We start from the raw sequence: 18,763 nt of genomic DNA, 5'->3' as shown, positions 1-18,763 counted from the left end.
GGATAAATGCAAAGAACTCCACTTAGGAAGGAACAATCTGTTGCACGCATACAAAATGGGAAATGGCTGCCTAGAAAGGAGTACTGCAGAAAGGGATCTGGAGTCATAGTGTATCACAAGCTAAATGTGAATCAACACATTCATGAATCAACACTGTTGCAAACAGAAGGATTCAGAAGGTAATTTCCTTATTTGAGGTCTCTTTTCCAAGCTTGTGTTGTAATAAATTTAAGACAAAATTCAAAACTTCCTTGAATAACAACAACAAAAAAGCAAACATACCAACCATGGTTCGGGTTTTTTTTATTTGCTGGAGTTTTGATAGCATGCATGATTTTTTACAGCACCTGTAAACAAGTCAGTGAAGCGTTATGCTTTAAGGAACTTGTATTTTGTGGAATGTCTGTATAAACATTACCCTTCCCACCTCCATGGTATTACACAATACTAATCATAGATAAGACAGACATATATCAGGTCGACTTCTTTATGGCTAAAAATACTCATAGCAGCGACTTTTAAAAAGATGATTTTTATTAAATCAAGTCATTGCACTTGCTCATTTATTGCTACAGCGAAAAAGGCCATTAACTTATTATAACACCTTTCAATTTTTGATTTAACTGATTGTCTTGTTCTGCTCATCTGCTACAAGCTTAAGTGCAGACATGATAATCATCAGAGCAACCTATCACGGGACTTGTTTTACGCTCTGGTCACAGTGAAGAGCTTGTAAAATAGAGCATCTTCTATTTCATTAGGCTCATTTCTTGCTTTGCATCATCAAACTTAGGTAAAGAGGTACAAGAGTTCTAAATGCAAGGTTTAGTGTCTGACAGAAGCACAACTGCTACCCATTATTCCTGGATATAAAGTTCTGGCTCATTTGTGATGCGTCAAGGCAATTAAAAGTTAATATTGAACCAGCTTGTTAGCAATATTTCTCAGAAATATAACCTAAAACTTGTATAATATATTTACTATTCAGATTTCATGAAAAATGTAATCAGCAACTGCAGACAAACATCATGCAATTCACTCTTTAGATGTTTCCCACTTATTGTGCACCAAGTACGGAAGAGCGTTCTCATGATTTATTAAAAACTTTCGCTTTACTTCATGAATCTACATTACTAAAACCTACGGTACTCTCATGAACAGAAATCTAAATGGTGTTTTACAAGCCAAGATTATTTATTGGTGAGCTTGTCAAACTAGGGGGCATGCTATATTCCGCTAGGTCAATCAGAGATGAGGAGGTTGTTGCTTAATTGAAGCAATGCGTTTTAATTAGGGTTTCTATTTAAAAAGCTGGAAATACTGTAGATTTCTATCAACTGGGGCTAGCATTAATAAAATATGAATTAAGGGGGAGGAAGAGAGCGGGGAATAGTTTTTCCAATATTTATTACTTGGATGTTTGCACTGCTCCCAGGGGGGTTAGGTACAATGTGACCTGCAAGTTTTCAACTTTTTTCCATGGGGAATACATGAAAGACATTGTGTCAAAGCTCAGCACAATGATTCATCAGAAGCTGTTCCAGTCTATCGTGCGAAAATATATATTTCTTTAAAAAGTGATTACATCTGGATTTATATAACATACTGAGAGCTTATGGTTTATGGCGTAAGTAAGAGGCTTTAAAAATAGTCTCAATATTTACATAAGAGCCCAAAGTGATTTGTTTGGAGCCATCCATGTCCGTTGGGTAACACTACCCAATTTTAAAGGCTTTATGAATGTGTATGTGTTTATGCACATGGCTGACTGAAGACACTGAAAGTTGCAATTCATATGAAGGAAGCTTTTAAAATGTTCTTTTTTAATACTACTATTACTGCAAAAAAGAAATTTAAACGACTGAAGACTGATGAGCTAGATTTAAATTCAGAAAAGCAAAAAAATCCAGAGTTAAGGCTGATTTTGCATGTCGTATGTGCTACGATACCTAGGCACAACTGGTTGAGTTTATGATGGATTTAGCCTTAACTCTGGATTTATTTTTCCTTTTTTTGTGGTTTTAAGAATTAACTTTCTCCTCCTATAGTTTTATGGTTCAATCATAAATCCCTTTTATGAATCCTATAGTGCAAGTGTCAAAATGTTTTCTGTTTAAGAAACTATTTTGGTTAGATCACTAATTACTACTATGCATAGGTGATTAATCTGCCACATAGCATCACCAAATTCTTGTCTCATCACCCAAATTATAAAACAGCATATTGCGAATACTCTCACTGCAGACAGGCACAACAGTGTAATCCTGGGAAAGAATGCTAAAATTAAAAAATAATATACAAATATCAAATATTCCCTTGTGTGTGTCTGGGAAAAGTAGACTACAATTACTATTAGGTTACTTCATCCCTCCCAATTGACTATTTTACAGATTACTTGTAAAGATATATCACCCTATTTATAGTATAGATCTCTTTAAAAATTACACTACAAGTATTCAATAAAAATCTATTAAGAACTCCCTCTTCTTTTTATACAGATTCAGTAGTATTTTAAAGCAAACCGGAAAATAAAGGTCTGCAATTGCAGCACAGTAAGAAATAAGGCCTCTTTTATATTGGCAAAAAAAATTACATCATTTTTTTTCTCTTATCTCTCTGAATACAAGACTATGTTCCTCTTTACTCTTTCTACCCCGTTCCGCCCCCGTCTAAGCCCATGGAACACCAGCTTTCATTCTACTGAAGTAAAAAAAAAAAAAAAGTCAGTTCTATTTGTATGATATGTCTGAATTCCTGGCAAGTTAAGGACACTGAGTTTATGACCAACTCATGTAGACAGGACTGCTTTCTTCAGCTTTTCTATTTCAGCCTGGAAAAGAAAGACATTGTGAGAATAATGAACTACCCAATATCTCAGTAATCAGTATCTTTAATTTACATTTTTACCAAAACCTTAATCTTTACATCAATTTTTCTTTGCAAATTCATGCTAAGCAACTTTCATTATTAAAAATGCACACATTTAACAATTTAACACTAACATAGAACTAAGTACCATGGCTTACGAGATTCATTTTAAAATACATATTGTCTATTTGTATGGTAAATTTTATTGAGTAAGTTGGTTCTGATTAAAGTGTCCCACAGAAGAAGTTTGTTTGGGTTGGTGCATCATCTCAGACTTTCTTCCTAAAGTGGATCATGTACAAAATTTCATACCAAGCCTACCATACTAAAGGATAATGTGAAATATATTTGTCTTAGTTACACCACTGCAAATCTGAAAGAACTCCACTGATTACAATGGAGGTACACTAGTAAAAATCTATCGTAACAGAACAGAATATGGTCCAAGGTCTTTTCAAATTTGTGAAATTGCACCTTTTGCTGAGTTGAAGGATACTTTCAAATAGGATCCCTTTTGTACCTGCCTAAATATAAGATTATGTATAAATGTTCACCTAGGATGAACCCATATCAACTATTCCACACATGCTGTATAAGTAATATGTACTCAGAATTTCTCCCTGTAAAAGAGACTTTGCTTTTCCACACAGCTTGGAGAGAAAAAAAAAACAGTCTTCAAAGCTCACTGTACTGTATATGTATCTACATGCCATTAAAACCTTATTATTCTGTTTGAGTTATTCTGACTTACTGGTCTCCAGAATATTTAAAAATTTCAGTTGATTTATGACTTGAAATTTTGAGTTAAAAAAAATCAGAAAATGTTGACAAAATTTTCATGAGTCTTGTCTCCACCCTCTCCCTTTCTTTTTTTTTTAAACCAGATCTATAAAAACCTGACTTCTCCCTACGTTCAGTTCTCATATCCATGATTTAACACACTGCTTAAAAGATGTTTCATGGCAGGATAACTGAAGCCTCTTAAAATAGCCTACTTGAGAAGCTCTAGGACAACAACAAGAAGGAGTCCTTGTGGCACCTTAGAGATTAATGAATTTATTTGGACATAAGCTTTCGAGGGCTAAAACCCACTTCATCAGATGCATGGAGTGGAACATACAATAAGGAGGTATAAATACATGGCATATGAAAATATGGGAGCTGCCTTACCAAGTGGGGGGGGATCATCTTTTCATATGCTGTGTATTTCTACTCCTTATTGTATGTTCCACTCCATGCATCTGATGAAGTGGGTTTTAGCCCACGTAAGCTTATGCCCAACTAAACTCGTTAGTCTCTAACTTGCCACAAGGACTCCTCATTGTTTTTGTTGATACAGACTAACACGGCTACCACTCTGAAACCTAGGACAAAGCAGGTTCACAATACACTGTGGATATTACTGAACTCTACTCCAGACCTAAACACGTGGCTAACCTCTACTTTGCATTTGGAAAATGGGTTTTTTCCAGCTTTGAGTCTTTCATGTATAAAATATAATTCTCCATACCCAACTTCTGCTTTACTAGGCAATCATTCAGATTCATACTAACAATACAGAGATCAAACAGGACTGTTAAAGGTTTTCATTAGCCCTCTGGTGTCAGAGTATTGTATACACATGACTGTACACTGTCCTCATAGTTAAAATTACCTCTAGGAGACCGCGCATCATCTTCTCTTCCTCCAAATCTTTTTTTAGTTTTTCCAGTTCTTTGCTATAAAATTATAAACAAAATTAAAATACAATTGCAACTGAAAATAAAAAAACCCATGGTCTTGTATCTTATGGTGTTGAGAACTGAAATTGTCACAGATAGGGGAATTAATTCACATAACAGATTTTTGTTAACACTGTATCACATATATGATACACATATTTAAGTATTCCTTTGGAATATTTTCCATGCAAGATTATTCTTATAAAATAATTTATGTAAAATACTGGGACAGGACAGACCCTTTAGAAGGATGGGCTTATTTACATACATCTTCAGCTGAATTTTGTAAGTGCATTTCTGATTGTTACCTCTTTGTTACACGAATTTTTATTTTTGCTTGAAGAGTAACCATTTTACGGAATGTTTGTAACTGATAAAAAAGTAGAAAAACACAAAAGGAAAAGGAGGAGGTAGAATGCAACCTCAGCAATATTTCTCAACAAAAAATAAAATTTATTCATTATATAAACCTGTTGGGTGAACTTCTAAAGCAAGGTGCCTAATGCAGTCCAAGAATGATCAATATGGAAAGCTTACTTTTGAAAAGAAAATTTCAAGTATATAATATTTACAACAGACGGGGTTAAAAATATTCAATTGAGGGGTAAGAGAAATTAAATATTTACCTATGATCTTTTCTCAGTGCTTCTACAATACTCAACAACTCATTAATCTGAATCCTGAGATCGTTCACAGAATTTTTTTCCCCGTCATCTGTTTGGTCTTTAACTTTGATTTCTCCAGGAGCAGAACTGAGTATAACAGAATTTGGTCTTGGAGATGAAGATAGAGGTGTTGATGTGAACACCGGTGGCTGAAAGAAATCAATAAAAAGGTAACAATGAATTCACTATAAATTGGGGAACACACACCACACAAATGGTTTTTTTTCTCAGTATTGTTTCAACCCAATGTGTTACGTTATAAAAATGGTACACAACTATCCAACTTGTAACACTGGTTTTTGTAGTGTGCACAGTAATTTATGTACTTTGGGCTTTTCAGTCTTTTACAGAAGACATGACAGGAAGCACACTCCATTTGACAAGGCAGTACATATTTGTGCCAGATAGTGTTCTGACAGTAATGGATGCATAAGGCCAATGAGCCTGTCTGGCGTGTCTCCCATAAGCTGGAACTACCGCCTTGAGAAAAAGACAGTTACCTTTTCCGTAACTGGTATTTTTTGAGATATGCTGCTCATGTCCAGTCCATATTAGGTGTGCGTTCTCGCCACATGCACCGGCGTAGGAAGTTTTTCCCTCAGCAGTATCCGTAGGGGATTGGCTCTGGTGCCCTCTGGAGTGGAGCCAGCATAGTGCAGTATAAGTAGCGCCGCTGGCTCCCCCCACTCTCTGTTCCTTTTTGCTGGAAACTCCGGCAGATTGCAACACAGCTCTGCCTAACACAGCGTTGTCTCTGGCCTGCTGAGTGATGCCATAATGAGCGGTAAACGTGTGAACAGAGGAAAATGTTGCGGCTCTACAGACGTCCTGGCTAGGGATGTGCACCAGGAAGGCCGCCAAAGACGCCTGTGCTCTCACTGAGTAGGCTCTGACAATTGGTGGTGGTGGAACCCCCACCAGGTCGTAACAGGTCCTTCGAACTTGGCCATAGCTTGCCACATATTGAAATCATATTGGCCAAGGAGGGCTTGGTGGTTGGCCACTCTTAGCTGAAGGCTGGAAGATGAATAAACCTTTTACCTGAAAAGATCCAGCCTCCTTGAGAGGGAGGGATAGCTCAGTGGTTTGAGCATTGGCCTGCTAAACCTAGGGTTGTGAGTTCAATCCTTGCAGGGGCCATTTAGGGATCTGGGGTAAAATTGGGGATTGGTCCTGCTTTGAACAAGGGGTTGGACTAGATGACCTCCTGAGGTCCCTTCCAACCCTGATATTCTATGGTTTTCAGTATATATACATATTTTTGGGGGTGGCCTCAAGTTGTCCCTGCCTCTCCATGTGGTTAACCACCTCGACCACAAGGGACTTGGGGGCTGGGTGGGAGTATAAGTACTCTTGGCCTTTGGTTGGTACGAAGTACTTGCGTTTGACCCTTTTAGAGAAAGGGGTCAGGGAAGAGGGAGTCTGCCACAGGACATTAGTGATCTTAGAAACCTCTTCATGAAGGGATAGAGCCACCCTGGCAGGAGCTAAGGATGTCAAACAGAGTCCAAGGGCTCTTCCAATTTCTCTGCCTAAAGCCCCAGGTTAGAAGCAACCCTCTTCAAAAGTTTCTGGTGCACCTTGGCATCATCCTCAGGAACTGGGTGAGGGGGACCCGTGATGTCCTCATCGTTGTCAGATGAGGCCGATGCAGGTGCCACGGGAACCTCCACGTCCATTGGTGGTCCAGCAGCTTGCTCCCCTGGGTCCTCCTGGACCTGCAGGGTCTTGCCCCCCCCAGAGTCTCCAGCACCAGAAGGGGACGGGATATCAAGGCTGCTGGCCTCTCCGAGGCTCCTGACACTGATTGGGCAGCCTGGGTGAACCCCCAAAGGTTCAACGGGTACCATTGCGCCAGCCACAGTGCTTGGGGCCATGGAACAGATTTTGGCTCTGATAACGTAGCTGGCACCGTTGGTACTGGGACTTGTCTCGCAGTCAGGGAACCCTGCTCCAAGCTGGAGCTACCAGTGGAGCCGTCAGTCCCGGGCGACCAGGATCAGTCATTGCGTCCCGAAGCCGAGCTGTCCGAGCAGGACGGTCTTGATCAGGCTCTCAGGGACTGATGGCGTTCGGTGGATCTGCACTGAATACCCGGCGATCCATGCCCCACACTACTAGACCAGTACCGGGGTGTTGAATGGGACCAGGAGCTCCGATGAGCCTGATGCAAGGGAGGATTGTCTTGAGTAGGGCAAACTTCATTTTGGAGATGGGCGATGACAGCCCACTAATCGGCAGACTCTGGTGCCTGATTGGTACCGGACCCTTGAAGATGGTTGGGCCAGTCCCGGAGTTCTGCTGGGTGGTGCATGCCTCAGAGGGTCTGCGCCAATCTACTGGCAAGGTACACCTCAAGTCCCTCAATCAGTGCCGCCGGTGTGGGGACCAAAGAGGGTTCCACTGAGCATGCTTCTCCAGTCCTGAGGCGCGATGGCTGCAGATGGGCTAATGCTGGCGGGACGTTCCTCTCGATGGGGAATGGTACCGCTGAGGCGGGGACACACGTATAGGTCCCTACGTGGGTTTTCTCTGTGACCAGGGTACCGCAGGAGCTGGTGAGGGCAGCACCAGGATCTCCTGAGCTGCTTGAAGGGTTTCGACGGCACCTGCAGCTGGCCAGGGCCTGCTCCGGTATCTGGAGTGGCAGGCAAGGCATGGGATGAGCTTCACTGCTTGACTTGAGCTGCGGCCTGACTTCCCAATGGGGCTGTTCAACTGCCTGACATGGGTCTTGGCTTGCTCCCTGCCCTCTCCTTTGCCTTGCGGGAGGTAGGAGATCTCCTCGCAATCTTTTTTCACTTCTTGACCGGAGCCATGGAGGGAGACTGGTGCCGGCTCGTGGATGGCGCCGGGGAGCACTGAGGAGTCGGGCCGCTGCTCCGGTGCCAGAGTGAGTGTCGACTCCATTAGGATATCGCGTTCCTTCTTCATCCTAGGTTTAAAGGACTTGCAGATATGGCACTTGTCACTTATGTGCCCCTTGCCTACGCACCTTAGGCAGCTGGTATGTGGATTGCTGACGGGCATAGGCCATTTGCAGCGATCGCATGGCTTAAAGCCTGGGGACCGGGGCATATCCCAACCCCCGGCTTGGTGACAATCGGAACTAACGAAGAGTTTGAGACTATTACTATGGGTAACTAAGAAAACTACTAACTGTGTATAACTATTTTACAGATTTCAGAGTTCGCAAGAACAGAGAAAGAATCAATGCTAGCCAAGGCAGCAGATGTTCCAGCACTGTCACTGGCGGCAAGAAGGAACTGAGGGTAGGGAGAGCCAGCAGCACCCATTATACCACACCATGCGAGCGCCACTCCAGACGGCACCAGAGCCGGTCCCCTACAGATACTGCTGAGGGAAAAAATTCTGGCACCAGTGCATGTGGTGAGCACACACATCTAATATGGAATGGACATGAGCAAGCACTCGAAGAACTGAAGTGACTCCAAAATCCTCCTTAGGAAAGATCTTGTGTGGGGGGGGGGATATTTTTAGCTCTGATCTCACACAATTGTCTGGCTCCTAAACACTGACAGTAGCTGCGCCCAGTTCCCCACAAGAGAACTCTTGAAAGGCATAGCAGAATACCAAAGTGGGAAAGCACCACAGGGAACCAGCAAGCTCTCAGGCCCTCATACCTCAGTGCACCATGCTCTGGATAATTGTCTTGTGCTGGACACACCCTGAGTTAGCCAACCAATAAGTATGGTCCCTAACCAGGCAGGGCAAAGCCAACCAGAGACCCTTTTTTGATAGAGGGGATGGTCCAGAGCACATGCTGGATGTGACAAAGTTCCTCCTCTACCTTGGTGGGTCTTGCGCTTATTGGCGGATTTGCTCGCCTTGGAGCTTCACGGCAGCTCTCAGGTTGGCCGTTTTTCTGAATTCACAGTCCAGGCTGACTCCTCCTGTGTCTGACCAGGAGTTGGGAGGATTTGGGGGGAACCTGGGCCCGCCCTCTACTCCGGGTTCTAGCCCAGGGCCCTGTGTAATGCAGCTGTCTAGAGTGCCTCCTGGAACAGCTGTGCGACAGCTACAGCTCCCTGGGCTACTTCCCCATGGCCTCCTCCCAACACCTTCTTTATCCTCACCATAGGACCTTCCCTCCTGGTGTCTGATAATGCTTGTACTCCTCAGTCCTCCAACAGTCTGCGTTCTCATTCTCAGCTCCTTGCGCCTCTTGCTCCCAGCTTCTTACACGCGCACCACAAACTAAAGTGAGCGCCTTTTTAAACCCAGGTGCCCTGATTAGCCTGCCTTAATTGATTCTAGCAGCTTCTTGATTGGCTGCAAGTCTTCTAATCAGCCTGTCTGTCTTAATTGTCTCCAGAAGGTTCCTGATTGTTCTGGAACCTTCCCTGTTACCTTACCCAGGGAAAAGGGACCTACTTAACCTGGGGCTAATATATCTGCCTTCTATTACTCTCCTGTAGCCATCTGGCCCAACCCTGTCACATGGGCAAGAGAGACCCATTATTTAAGGTGCTATGCCAAGTCTGGACTGCCACCGCTTCATGTAGGGTACCATTTTCTAAATGCTCCTGCTGCCTTGAGGAACTAATTCAATTATCAGAGCTCCCTCTCACCACGCAAGGATTACTTAGACTATGTTCTTTGGGGAAGCAATCATCTTGTTGTTCTCTGTTTGTACAACACCTGGGGTCCACGACTGGGGCTCACAGGCACTATCACAATGCAAATACAGTAATAATGAGAAAGACTGGGGAGCTGAGGCAGGCACAGTAGGAGAACAATGCACCAGAACCTTAGTAACTGAGGCAGTTTTACCCAAGAGGAGCAGCCCATTTAAGATTAGGAGCCCTCCTTTGCAGAAAGCAGTTTTCGTAATGTTGTCCCAGAGGAGAAGTGGGGCTCTGCTAGGAATCACAGAAGTTGTCCCTGGAGTGAAGGGAGGAGTTCACCTCCCTCTTCACATTGGGTTGCCCACACTAAACACGCTCCCCACCTTTCTGTAACTGCTCGTTGGCAATCCCTGCCTCCTGCCATCAGATTTACTTTGGAAGTAAAATTCACAGAAGTTTTTACCAACTATTTGGAAAATCCAGGATGACACCAGCTCTCTCATCTTTCAAGAGCTGCAATGTAATGGGGATCCCTAAACTCAGTTATTAAGCAAACTTCCATGGTTGTAACTGAGGAGAAGCTATGCCATTCTGCATGCCTTTTCTGCTCAAACCTGCATTTCTTTATCCAGGAGCTAGGTGGCAGAGCAGACATCCAACCTACTCTTGGAACTAGAAGCGTAGTTCTGTGTTACCCAGTATAAAACTTGTCATTCCTGCATCAATGCAGTTTTGTATTTAGCTCACATAGAGCACTTGTGTTTGCAGCTATCTGCAATCTGTATAGCTGCTAGTAGTCTGATATGTGTATCTGATCATTTCAGCTTTGTACCTTTTTAACTTCAGATGACTTTGGTTTGGCACTTTCTTCCTCCTCTTTATGCACCTTCACAATTTTTTCTGTACTCTCATTTTGAGTTGGCTGGTAAATAAAAACATGCATATTATATAGAATGTGTGCAGAATAGATAAAACAGTAACTTATAAAATTACTAAGTGGGATAGAGTAAAACAGGGCAGTCAATAGATGGACCCCAGGCTAAATCCGGACTGCCAGACGCTTTTGAATGAACCTCAAAATCTTTGTATTTACTTATTACCACCATTGTTATTTTTTATTATTATTTTCTCTGGACACTGGACCTTGACTTTAACTTGATAAAAAATAATTGACCACCCCGGAGTAAAGTAAGGACAGTAACTGAAGCGTATTGTCAGAAATATCACTGACTATCTTAACTTGGTTTCTAAAATAGTATTAACCTCTTCTGTCTTTCACACTCTTTCCCCTCCCTGCCCCGAATGTTTATTAAATTAGCTGTCAACTCTTTGGGGTAGGAACTATGTACGTTTCTGCAATGCTTAGCAAAATGAGACCTTTGGACACAACCACAATACAAACACATTAGAAAGAGTTAAAACAGACTGAGGACTTGGACAATTGGACACCTCAAGAGGAAAAAAAGGTCTAGACCGCACCCAAATAAACAGTTAAACCAACTGATAGTGTGCTATCTTATTTTGCTATAAGAATATAATGGGTAATGATCTTTTATGAAAGCCTGTAATGCAATGAACTTAATAGTCATTACAAGATATGCATACAGGTTAGAGTTACGGAAGTATGTGATTGTACATATAAAAACTGTAATTTTAACTGTGGTGCCACTTCAGTATCACCTCACAACAGGACAGTGAAGCAATCAGGCAGGCTGAGACTACCTCTCCACCCATCTGAGACTGTCTTCAAGCACATAGCCATTGTCCAAGTCCAGGAAAAAAAAAACAATGAGGAACCATCAACGCAAAATGGGAACAGCGTGAAACTGAAAAGAAAACCAGAGTCTTTGAAAAATGAAGAACATCCAGAACTTGGGGACAGTCTCAAGGTGGGGGCTGTCCATGGACGCTGGAACCCTCCTATAGCTAGGGGATATAGTAAGAAGCTGTTTTAAGGCAAAGGGTAACTCTTATTAGAAGAGAGATTTTTTTCTCTAATATGAAAGTGTAAAGCCTGAAGCTGCATCTTTAGGTTTATTTTCTGTGTGCTTTCCCTTATTTCATCTTTGAGTCTGGGCTTTTTCTATGAAACAAACTTTTTATTTTTATCCAAACTGTTTTAGTGCAAACTGTACGGAGAGTGTGTGTGCCAAAGTGCATTTATGGGGGTGGGGAGGGAGCTGATTTCACACCTTCGGGGGTGAGGAGCCAGAGGGGGGGCAATCTGAGTGTCTGGTAATTAAGAACTCTGGGAGACCTGGGATTGGAAGTGCTGTTGATGTTACCCTGCAAAATAACTAAACTAGCGAGAGCCAGGGTGAGACCTTGTACTTGTGGGCAGGATACTGGTGTCAGGCAATTGAACCACAGCTGCACAGCATAAGAGACCCCAAAGTTACATGACATGTGGTAACAGAACCCATTTCTGGTCTGTGTGGAGCCCACAATATCACATGACGCCATTACAGTTCAATTGACACAGCTGCATAAAGATAAACAAATAGAATATTTAATTTATCTCCAAGATTTACTCATCCTGGCATTTGATATCTTGTATGTCTGAACAGTAATCTACACTAAACTCTGAATTCCCTGGGCAGGGATTATGGGTTCTTACTCTTGTAAAACAGAGAACACTGCTGGAGTTGAAATATAAAAACTCCACAAAGAAATTTCTTTTATTGATTTTACTGTACCACTATTTGAGTAGCCAGGGAAATAGGAAACAACGTCAAAACCCAATAGAATAGATAAGAAAATCTTTTTTTTTTTTTTTTAACTGCAGTCGTGATGCTGCTACATTCAGTTACACTCATTTTCATCTTTACTTTTCCATTTATGGATACATGTTCCTATCAGTACTCTCTTAGGCATTTGCTAATGAAATGACTTCCCTGGAGTGATGTTGCCCAATAAAATTCTCTCTTGTGGGAAGCAGATATCCTAAATTTATCTTCAGAATAATACAGTCAGTGTACTCACAGAATGACTGCCGTTGAAACGAGTAGGCAGCCTCCTGCCAGGCATCTTCGGTCTGCTTGCAGTAGGATGTGACAGTTTATCTGAGGTAGCTATTACATCAAAACTTAAAAGATCTAGAAGAAGGTGAGAACACAGACCCCCTTTAAGTTCAGAAGGTTCTCAGGAAGTAGAAACAATTTTTTTTTTAAATCATCACGGAGACAAGACAACAGTACATTCAAAAGACTTTCAGCACACTGTGCTCTCAGGATATGCAAGAAATAACTGTCATACACTTTTAGTAAGTCTGGAAAACAACATTTTCATTAAAGAAACTAGAGAGAATTGGCATCTTTAAGTTAATAAAACAGTTAAAAAACAAGGAATTCAAATTCATATTCCCACCAGAACAAGAGAGGCTCAAGAGAGAAGGTGGCATGAAGCAGATTTCAAACTCAAGTGTTGAGGAAAATTCGTAGTTTTTCCTTCAAAAATATATTGCGAGACTCAGAATAGCACAATAGTTTTGAGCTATGTCAGTTTAGATCCATTTAAGAGTTTTACGGATAGTGTATTTTCCGATCTTGATACTCTTGAAATTAAGCATGTTAATCAAAATTTAATGGAACCCTAACAGAAGAACCAATGTAGAATGTTTTAAGTTACTACTAAGGGTCTCAAGGGGCATGATAAAATAGGTGGCATACATTCACTCATGTTAAATCTGCTTAAATGTGTACATCAAGTTGTAAAAATGGCTCCTGTTAGCTCTCACCTACAATTCCAGCAGGCTTTATATGTACAATAAATAACTTGTCTACAGACAAGCTGCAAGTGTCCGAGAGCTTTGTAGTCTGAGAGCTTTCTAAATGTTTCATTTATTTTCACTTTCTGTTAGTTTAGACATCTTTTCATGTTAGGTGAGAATCTGCCTGTGCTTGTGACACTACATAAAGAACCTGGTAATTTAAGTATTGTTTCCCTGCATTCTTTGACTCCTCCTTGCTCCTTGAGATAAGGTCAATTATTTACACCCCAGGGACACAAATACCCATTAGGACAAAACCACCATTTACGGTATGAGTAAATGATTTTAGAGAGATAAAAAATTTAAGTAATTAAAGCTAGTTTAACCACTTTGTGGCTACAGCTTAATTAACTTCAGTTTACCCATTTGTAAAATAGTTAACAATACCTACCAATCTGAAAAGAGTGTAGTCAGGCTTAAGTGTTCATAAAGCACTTAAACATCATTATCACAATATTATATGTCATGTATTATGAAAGTATTTTAATTTGTAAGATATCTGCATAATACATACTGACTTCCATTTTAGTTAAAATTTACCATCTGTTAACGTTTATCTCTACAGTCAAATCTTGATATGGACTTGAATGCAAATCAATACACACTCAGTGTTATTGGTTCCGCATCATAAATCATAATGCATTTGGCAGAAGTTATATCGATCAGCAGCTAATATTTAACTTCATTCCCTATTTATTACATTATCCTTCCAGGTTTCCTCATCAATCTTCAAGCTCTAAGTAGCATAGAAATCACAGATGGAAAACACGTATTGGGGTCATCTGGTCAGTCCTTCCATACTACGTTAGTGTTTTATCCAGGAGAGTTTCATATGGCTCAAGTGATGGGGCTTTCATAGACTTGAGATCTCACTATTAGAAGTTCCATTACGTTTAGCTACACATCTTTGTATATCCTTAAGAAATTTTGCTTCCTCCTTGGCGATTACACCTTTCAGCTATCTTGACATTTTGCTTCCTCCTTGGCGATTACACCTTTCAGCTATCTCAACATGCCTATCTTCCTTTTAGTTGTCGTTTAGCTAAACTGGACAAACTCTACTAAGGGATTTTTAAGGGCACCTATCACCCTTTGTAAACGTGTATTAATGCTGGCAACAGAAGGGAAAAGTAGATGTAAAGGGAACGGAGATGAGTGGAGAGAAATGGAAGGAGAAATTGGAGAGGTGAGGAAAGGACAGAGTAATGGGTATAAGAAGACGGATGCTGAGGGCAGTTTGAGAAGAAAAGGACGGCCACAAGATAAAAAAGGTCATTGTAATCAGGTACAACACAGTATACAATTTGTTAAATGTCCTGCAGTAGCTATCAAGGAGATACCCTCATATTCTTAATGGTCCACCTAATCTCAGAACAGAAACCTGTGTTAAAAAGTAAACCTGGGCCTCCATTAGTTATGTATTAAGAGTAATAATGAGGATGATAAAAGGAAAAAAAGACTAAAATATGGTATTTATATATTCTTCCTGTCTCAGGAAGGTTCCTTTCATCTGTGGTAGCAGCAGGAAGGAGGAACCATGTAGCAGTAAGCTTAAAGAGGTGCACAAACTGAATTACTTCATACATTGTAAAGGATGCCAGCCTCTCTCTCATGGTTGAGTCACATGCCAGGCGCTCAAGTTTTAAGAGACCCATATATTCAGAGAGAGCAATGTTTCATTAAGACTTGGGAAATACAGAGTCCAAGGCTGCACCTGTTGCCTGTGGTACATTATGGAAGTACTGGGATGATTCGTAGAACTGTTTCTTTGCTTTAAGACTGCAAACTCTTTGGGACAGACTGTTACACCTCAGTAAAGTGCAAAGTGTAACATAGTGCTATCAGAATACAAATAATAAAGGGAGCTCTCTATTCATTTCTTCCTTACATCTTTTCTTTCTTGTTGGCTTAATATTGGGAATAGAGTGTGATTACTTGATGCAAGTCTGTAGGAAAGACTACAGGTATTGACAGCATCCCAGCTGAACTGATGAAATTCGGAGAAGAAATAGTAATAGATGTACTCACCAAGATCTGCAACAAGATCTGGCAGACTGGTGAGTGGCCCTCAACGTGGACACAGTCACTGGTCATCACTCTGCCAAAGAAAGGCAACCTGCAATTGTGTCAAAATTACCGGACTATAAGCTTAATTAGCCATCCTAGCAAAGTGATGTAAAAAGTCATATTGAAGCCACCAGCGGAGAATATCATCGCTGAAGAACAGGTTGACTTTCATGCTGGAAGTACCATCACAGAACAGATTTTCAACCTTCTTGTTCTATGTGAGAAGTTCTTACACCATTAGCAGGACATCTACCACATCTTTATTGACTTCAAAAAGGCATTTGAAAGAGTATGGCATGAAACTCTTGGGCAACCATGAAGTAGTACAATGTTGGTCGTAAGCTTATTCTTACCATTAAACAACTGTATGCCAAGGCCAGCAGTGCAGTTCTCATCAATGGCACAAGAGGAGGGTGGGTTTGCACCACTGCTGGAGTCCAGAAAGGCTGCCTTCTTTCGCCCACACTGTTCAACATCTACTTGGCAGCATAACGACTGATGCCCTAGAAGATCACATACGCACAGTCAGCATTAGGGGGTGAACCATCTCAAATCTTCGGTTCGCTGATGACACTGTCAGCCTAGCAGGCAGTGAAGATGAACTTGCCAAACTTGTGAAACAATTGGCTGAAACCTCCGCAAAATACGGCATGGAAATTAGTGCAGAGAAAACCAAGCTGATGACAAACAAACGTGATGGGATCAGCTCACATATAACTGTCAGTGGACAAGAGCTGGAGACAGTGAAACAGTTCAAGTATTTGTGGGCAATCACTGATGAAGGATCCAAAGCAGAAATTCTGGCAAGAACTGTGCAAACAGCAGCAGTGGCAAAGCTGAAGCCAATCTGGAGGAATAAGAACATGTTCCCGGAATCCAAACTGAAACTGCCTCATGCATTGGTCATCTCCATTTTTCTGTATGCATGTGAGACACGGACCCTTACGGCAGAACTTGAACAGAAAATACAGGTAATAGAGATGAGATACTTCTGTAAAATCCGGGGCATCTCCTACTTTGACCACATCACTAATGAAGAGGTCCGCATCATCACCACCCAATGCGCTGGGTCATATGAACACTTCCTGATGACCGTGAAGAAGTGCAAGCTGAAGTGGTACGGCCATGTAACAAGATGTTCTGGAATACCCAAGATCCTCCTCCAAGGGACAGTACGGGGAAGAGAAGAAGAGGTAGACAGAAGAAGAGATGGACTGATAACACAGAAGAGTTGACAGGAATGAACTTTGCGGACACTCAAGCACTGACACACAATCGTCAGAGGTGGAGACAATTGGATGATTGCTCATCAGTGATGATGCCCCAATGACCAATGCGGTTATGGGAGTGATGATGATGATGATGACGACGACTTGATGAAAGAGGTTTCATTTACCTTTGTATAATATTCCCTATAATGGGTGAATCCTGAGCCCCATGGAAGCGAATAGGAGTTTGATGGGCTGCAAGACAGCCAAAATTTCACCTATTCTGTATCAGGTTTAATTGTAAATGAATTGTTCACTTATTTATCAAGGACCTTTTTCCAGTTACTATGTGGGCTTTTAAGACTTCATCTACCAAAATGAGTACTATCGTGCTAAAAAAGAGCTCTAATTTTCATACATCTCCTGGATCAAAGAAAAGTTGAAGGCTGAGACATATTGCCAAAGAGACCAGACGGTTCAATTAACCTCAGGCGGTTGTGATAGAGAAAGCAGCCTATTGAGATCACCTACCACCACCTAAATCTGGAGCTGTACATTATAGCAGGGTCATGAGCAAATTGGGAAAAGCATATAATACAACAGAAAAAGATTCAGCCAGTCAAAAAAAGGTAGTCAACAATGTATGTGGCAGAAATGGTGAATTTTGGTAGTGAAAGTGTCCAGTGGTCTGGCATATACTATTTCCGTTTGTCTGAAGAACTACAGGGCACAACAAAAACATGAGACGTGAATGAAGAAGTGAATTAATCCCCTGAAGTTGCCAGGGTTTAGCAGCTCAAAGTACTAGCTACACTGCAATTATGCTATATGAAATGAGGAAACCCAACATTCATACCATAGCAAGACAAGATAGACAGCTGTTTGCGCTGTCTTTCACCCTGTTAAGACTAAACTTCATCCCCACAAAAGATTAGAAGGCAATCATAATAAATCAGAATACTAAGACTTCAGCCACGCAAAAAACCATGAGTTTAAAGTTATTAACTATAATTAAGAATGGAGAAACAAATGGTACACGGCAAATCATTGTAAATGAAATCAGAAGAAGATTTACATCTTATGGGAGGTAATTACACTCCTTTTTAAAAACACAATATATTACAGTTTTATAGGACAAGAAGCCAACAGGGTAAATTATAAAGACTTGTTTCCAAGACTTAACATACAAGAATTAAAAAATACAAAACAAAAAAACATCAGTGTGCATAGCAGTCAGATGATATTTTGTGTGTGCAAAGATGCAGTAAAGCCATCCACCTCAGCCGCATCAGAAATGTGATCCATATTTAATGTAATCCCATTACAAAAAACTACATTTGGGGCCTCACCGACAGGTTAAATAATAGCGTGTAAATATGTGTACACTTTATGAAGTCCCATAATTTTTTTTAGAATGCATTTAAAGGTAAATACTTCTCTGCTAGCTAAGGAAAATCTGCATCCAAAACAACCAGAAAAGCATTTTAAAATAAAACCCAAATTTTAGTATATACAACTGCAAATGAAAATTAACTCTGAGCTGCTAAAAAGAAAAGGCTACGTGCATGTACTGGTATAACACACAGTGTTTGGATTTCCTTATATAATGTTATCTTACCAAAATGGAGAAGGGTAGGGTAATTTCCTGACACGTAAGAAGGGAAACATGGCAAACAGGATAGGAAACAAAATCTGGAAAGAAAAGTCAAGGAGAGGAATGTCTAGAAAAAAGATTCTGAACCAAAAAAAAAAAAAAATAAATATTTTACAAAGCAGGAAAAAGAAACATTTGTAGAAGGAACAGAATCGTTTCACATGTTCAGCATATTAGCATTGCCTATATTATAATATCTTCAGGTCTCAAACACACAGAATC

At 40.9% G+C, this 18,763-nt stretch overlaps 1 protein-coding gene across 1 annotated transcript in view; it reads right to left on the bottom strand.

Annotated features, from left to right (window-relative positions):
• Positions 1-286: 286 nt before the first annotated feature.
• Positions 287-18,763, bottom strand: part of CD2AP (CD2 associated protein) — a 160,506-nt gene continuing 142,029 nt past the window's right edge. The window contains exons 14-18 of the mRNA XM_084624761.1: positions 12,826-12,938; positions 10,676-10,765; positions 5,216-5,403; positions 4,523-4,586; positions 287-2,830 (exon numbers count right to left, since the gene is read on the bottom strand). Of these exons, the coding sequence (XP_084480887.1) occupies positions 2,789-2,830; positions 4,523-4,586; positions 5,216-5,403; positions 10,676-10,765; positions 12,826-12,938 (497 nt within the window). The 3' untranslated portion in view covers positions 287-2,788. The remainder of the gene's footprint in view (positions 2,831-4,522; positions 4,587-5,215; positions 5,404-10,675; positions 10,766-12,825; positions 12,939-18,763) is intronic.

Source organism: Lepidochelys olivacea (genome assembly GCF_965140295.1).
Source record: "Lepidochelys olivacea isolate rLepOli2 genome assembly, chromosome: 3".
Classification (NCBI taxonomy): domain Eukaryota; kingdom Metazoa; phylum Chordata; order Testudines; family Cheloniidae; genus Lepidochelys; species Lepidochelys olivacea.
Note: the sequence above shows the minus strand (reverse complement) of the source record. Positions and strands in the feature narration are given on the sequence as shown.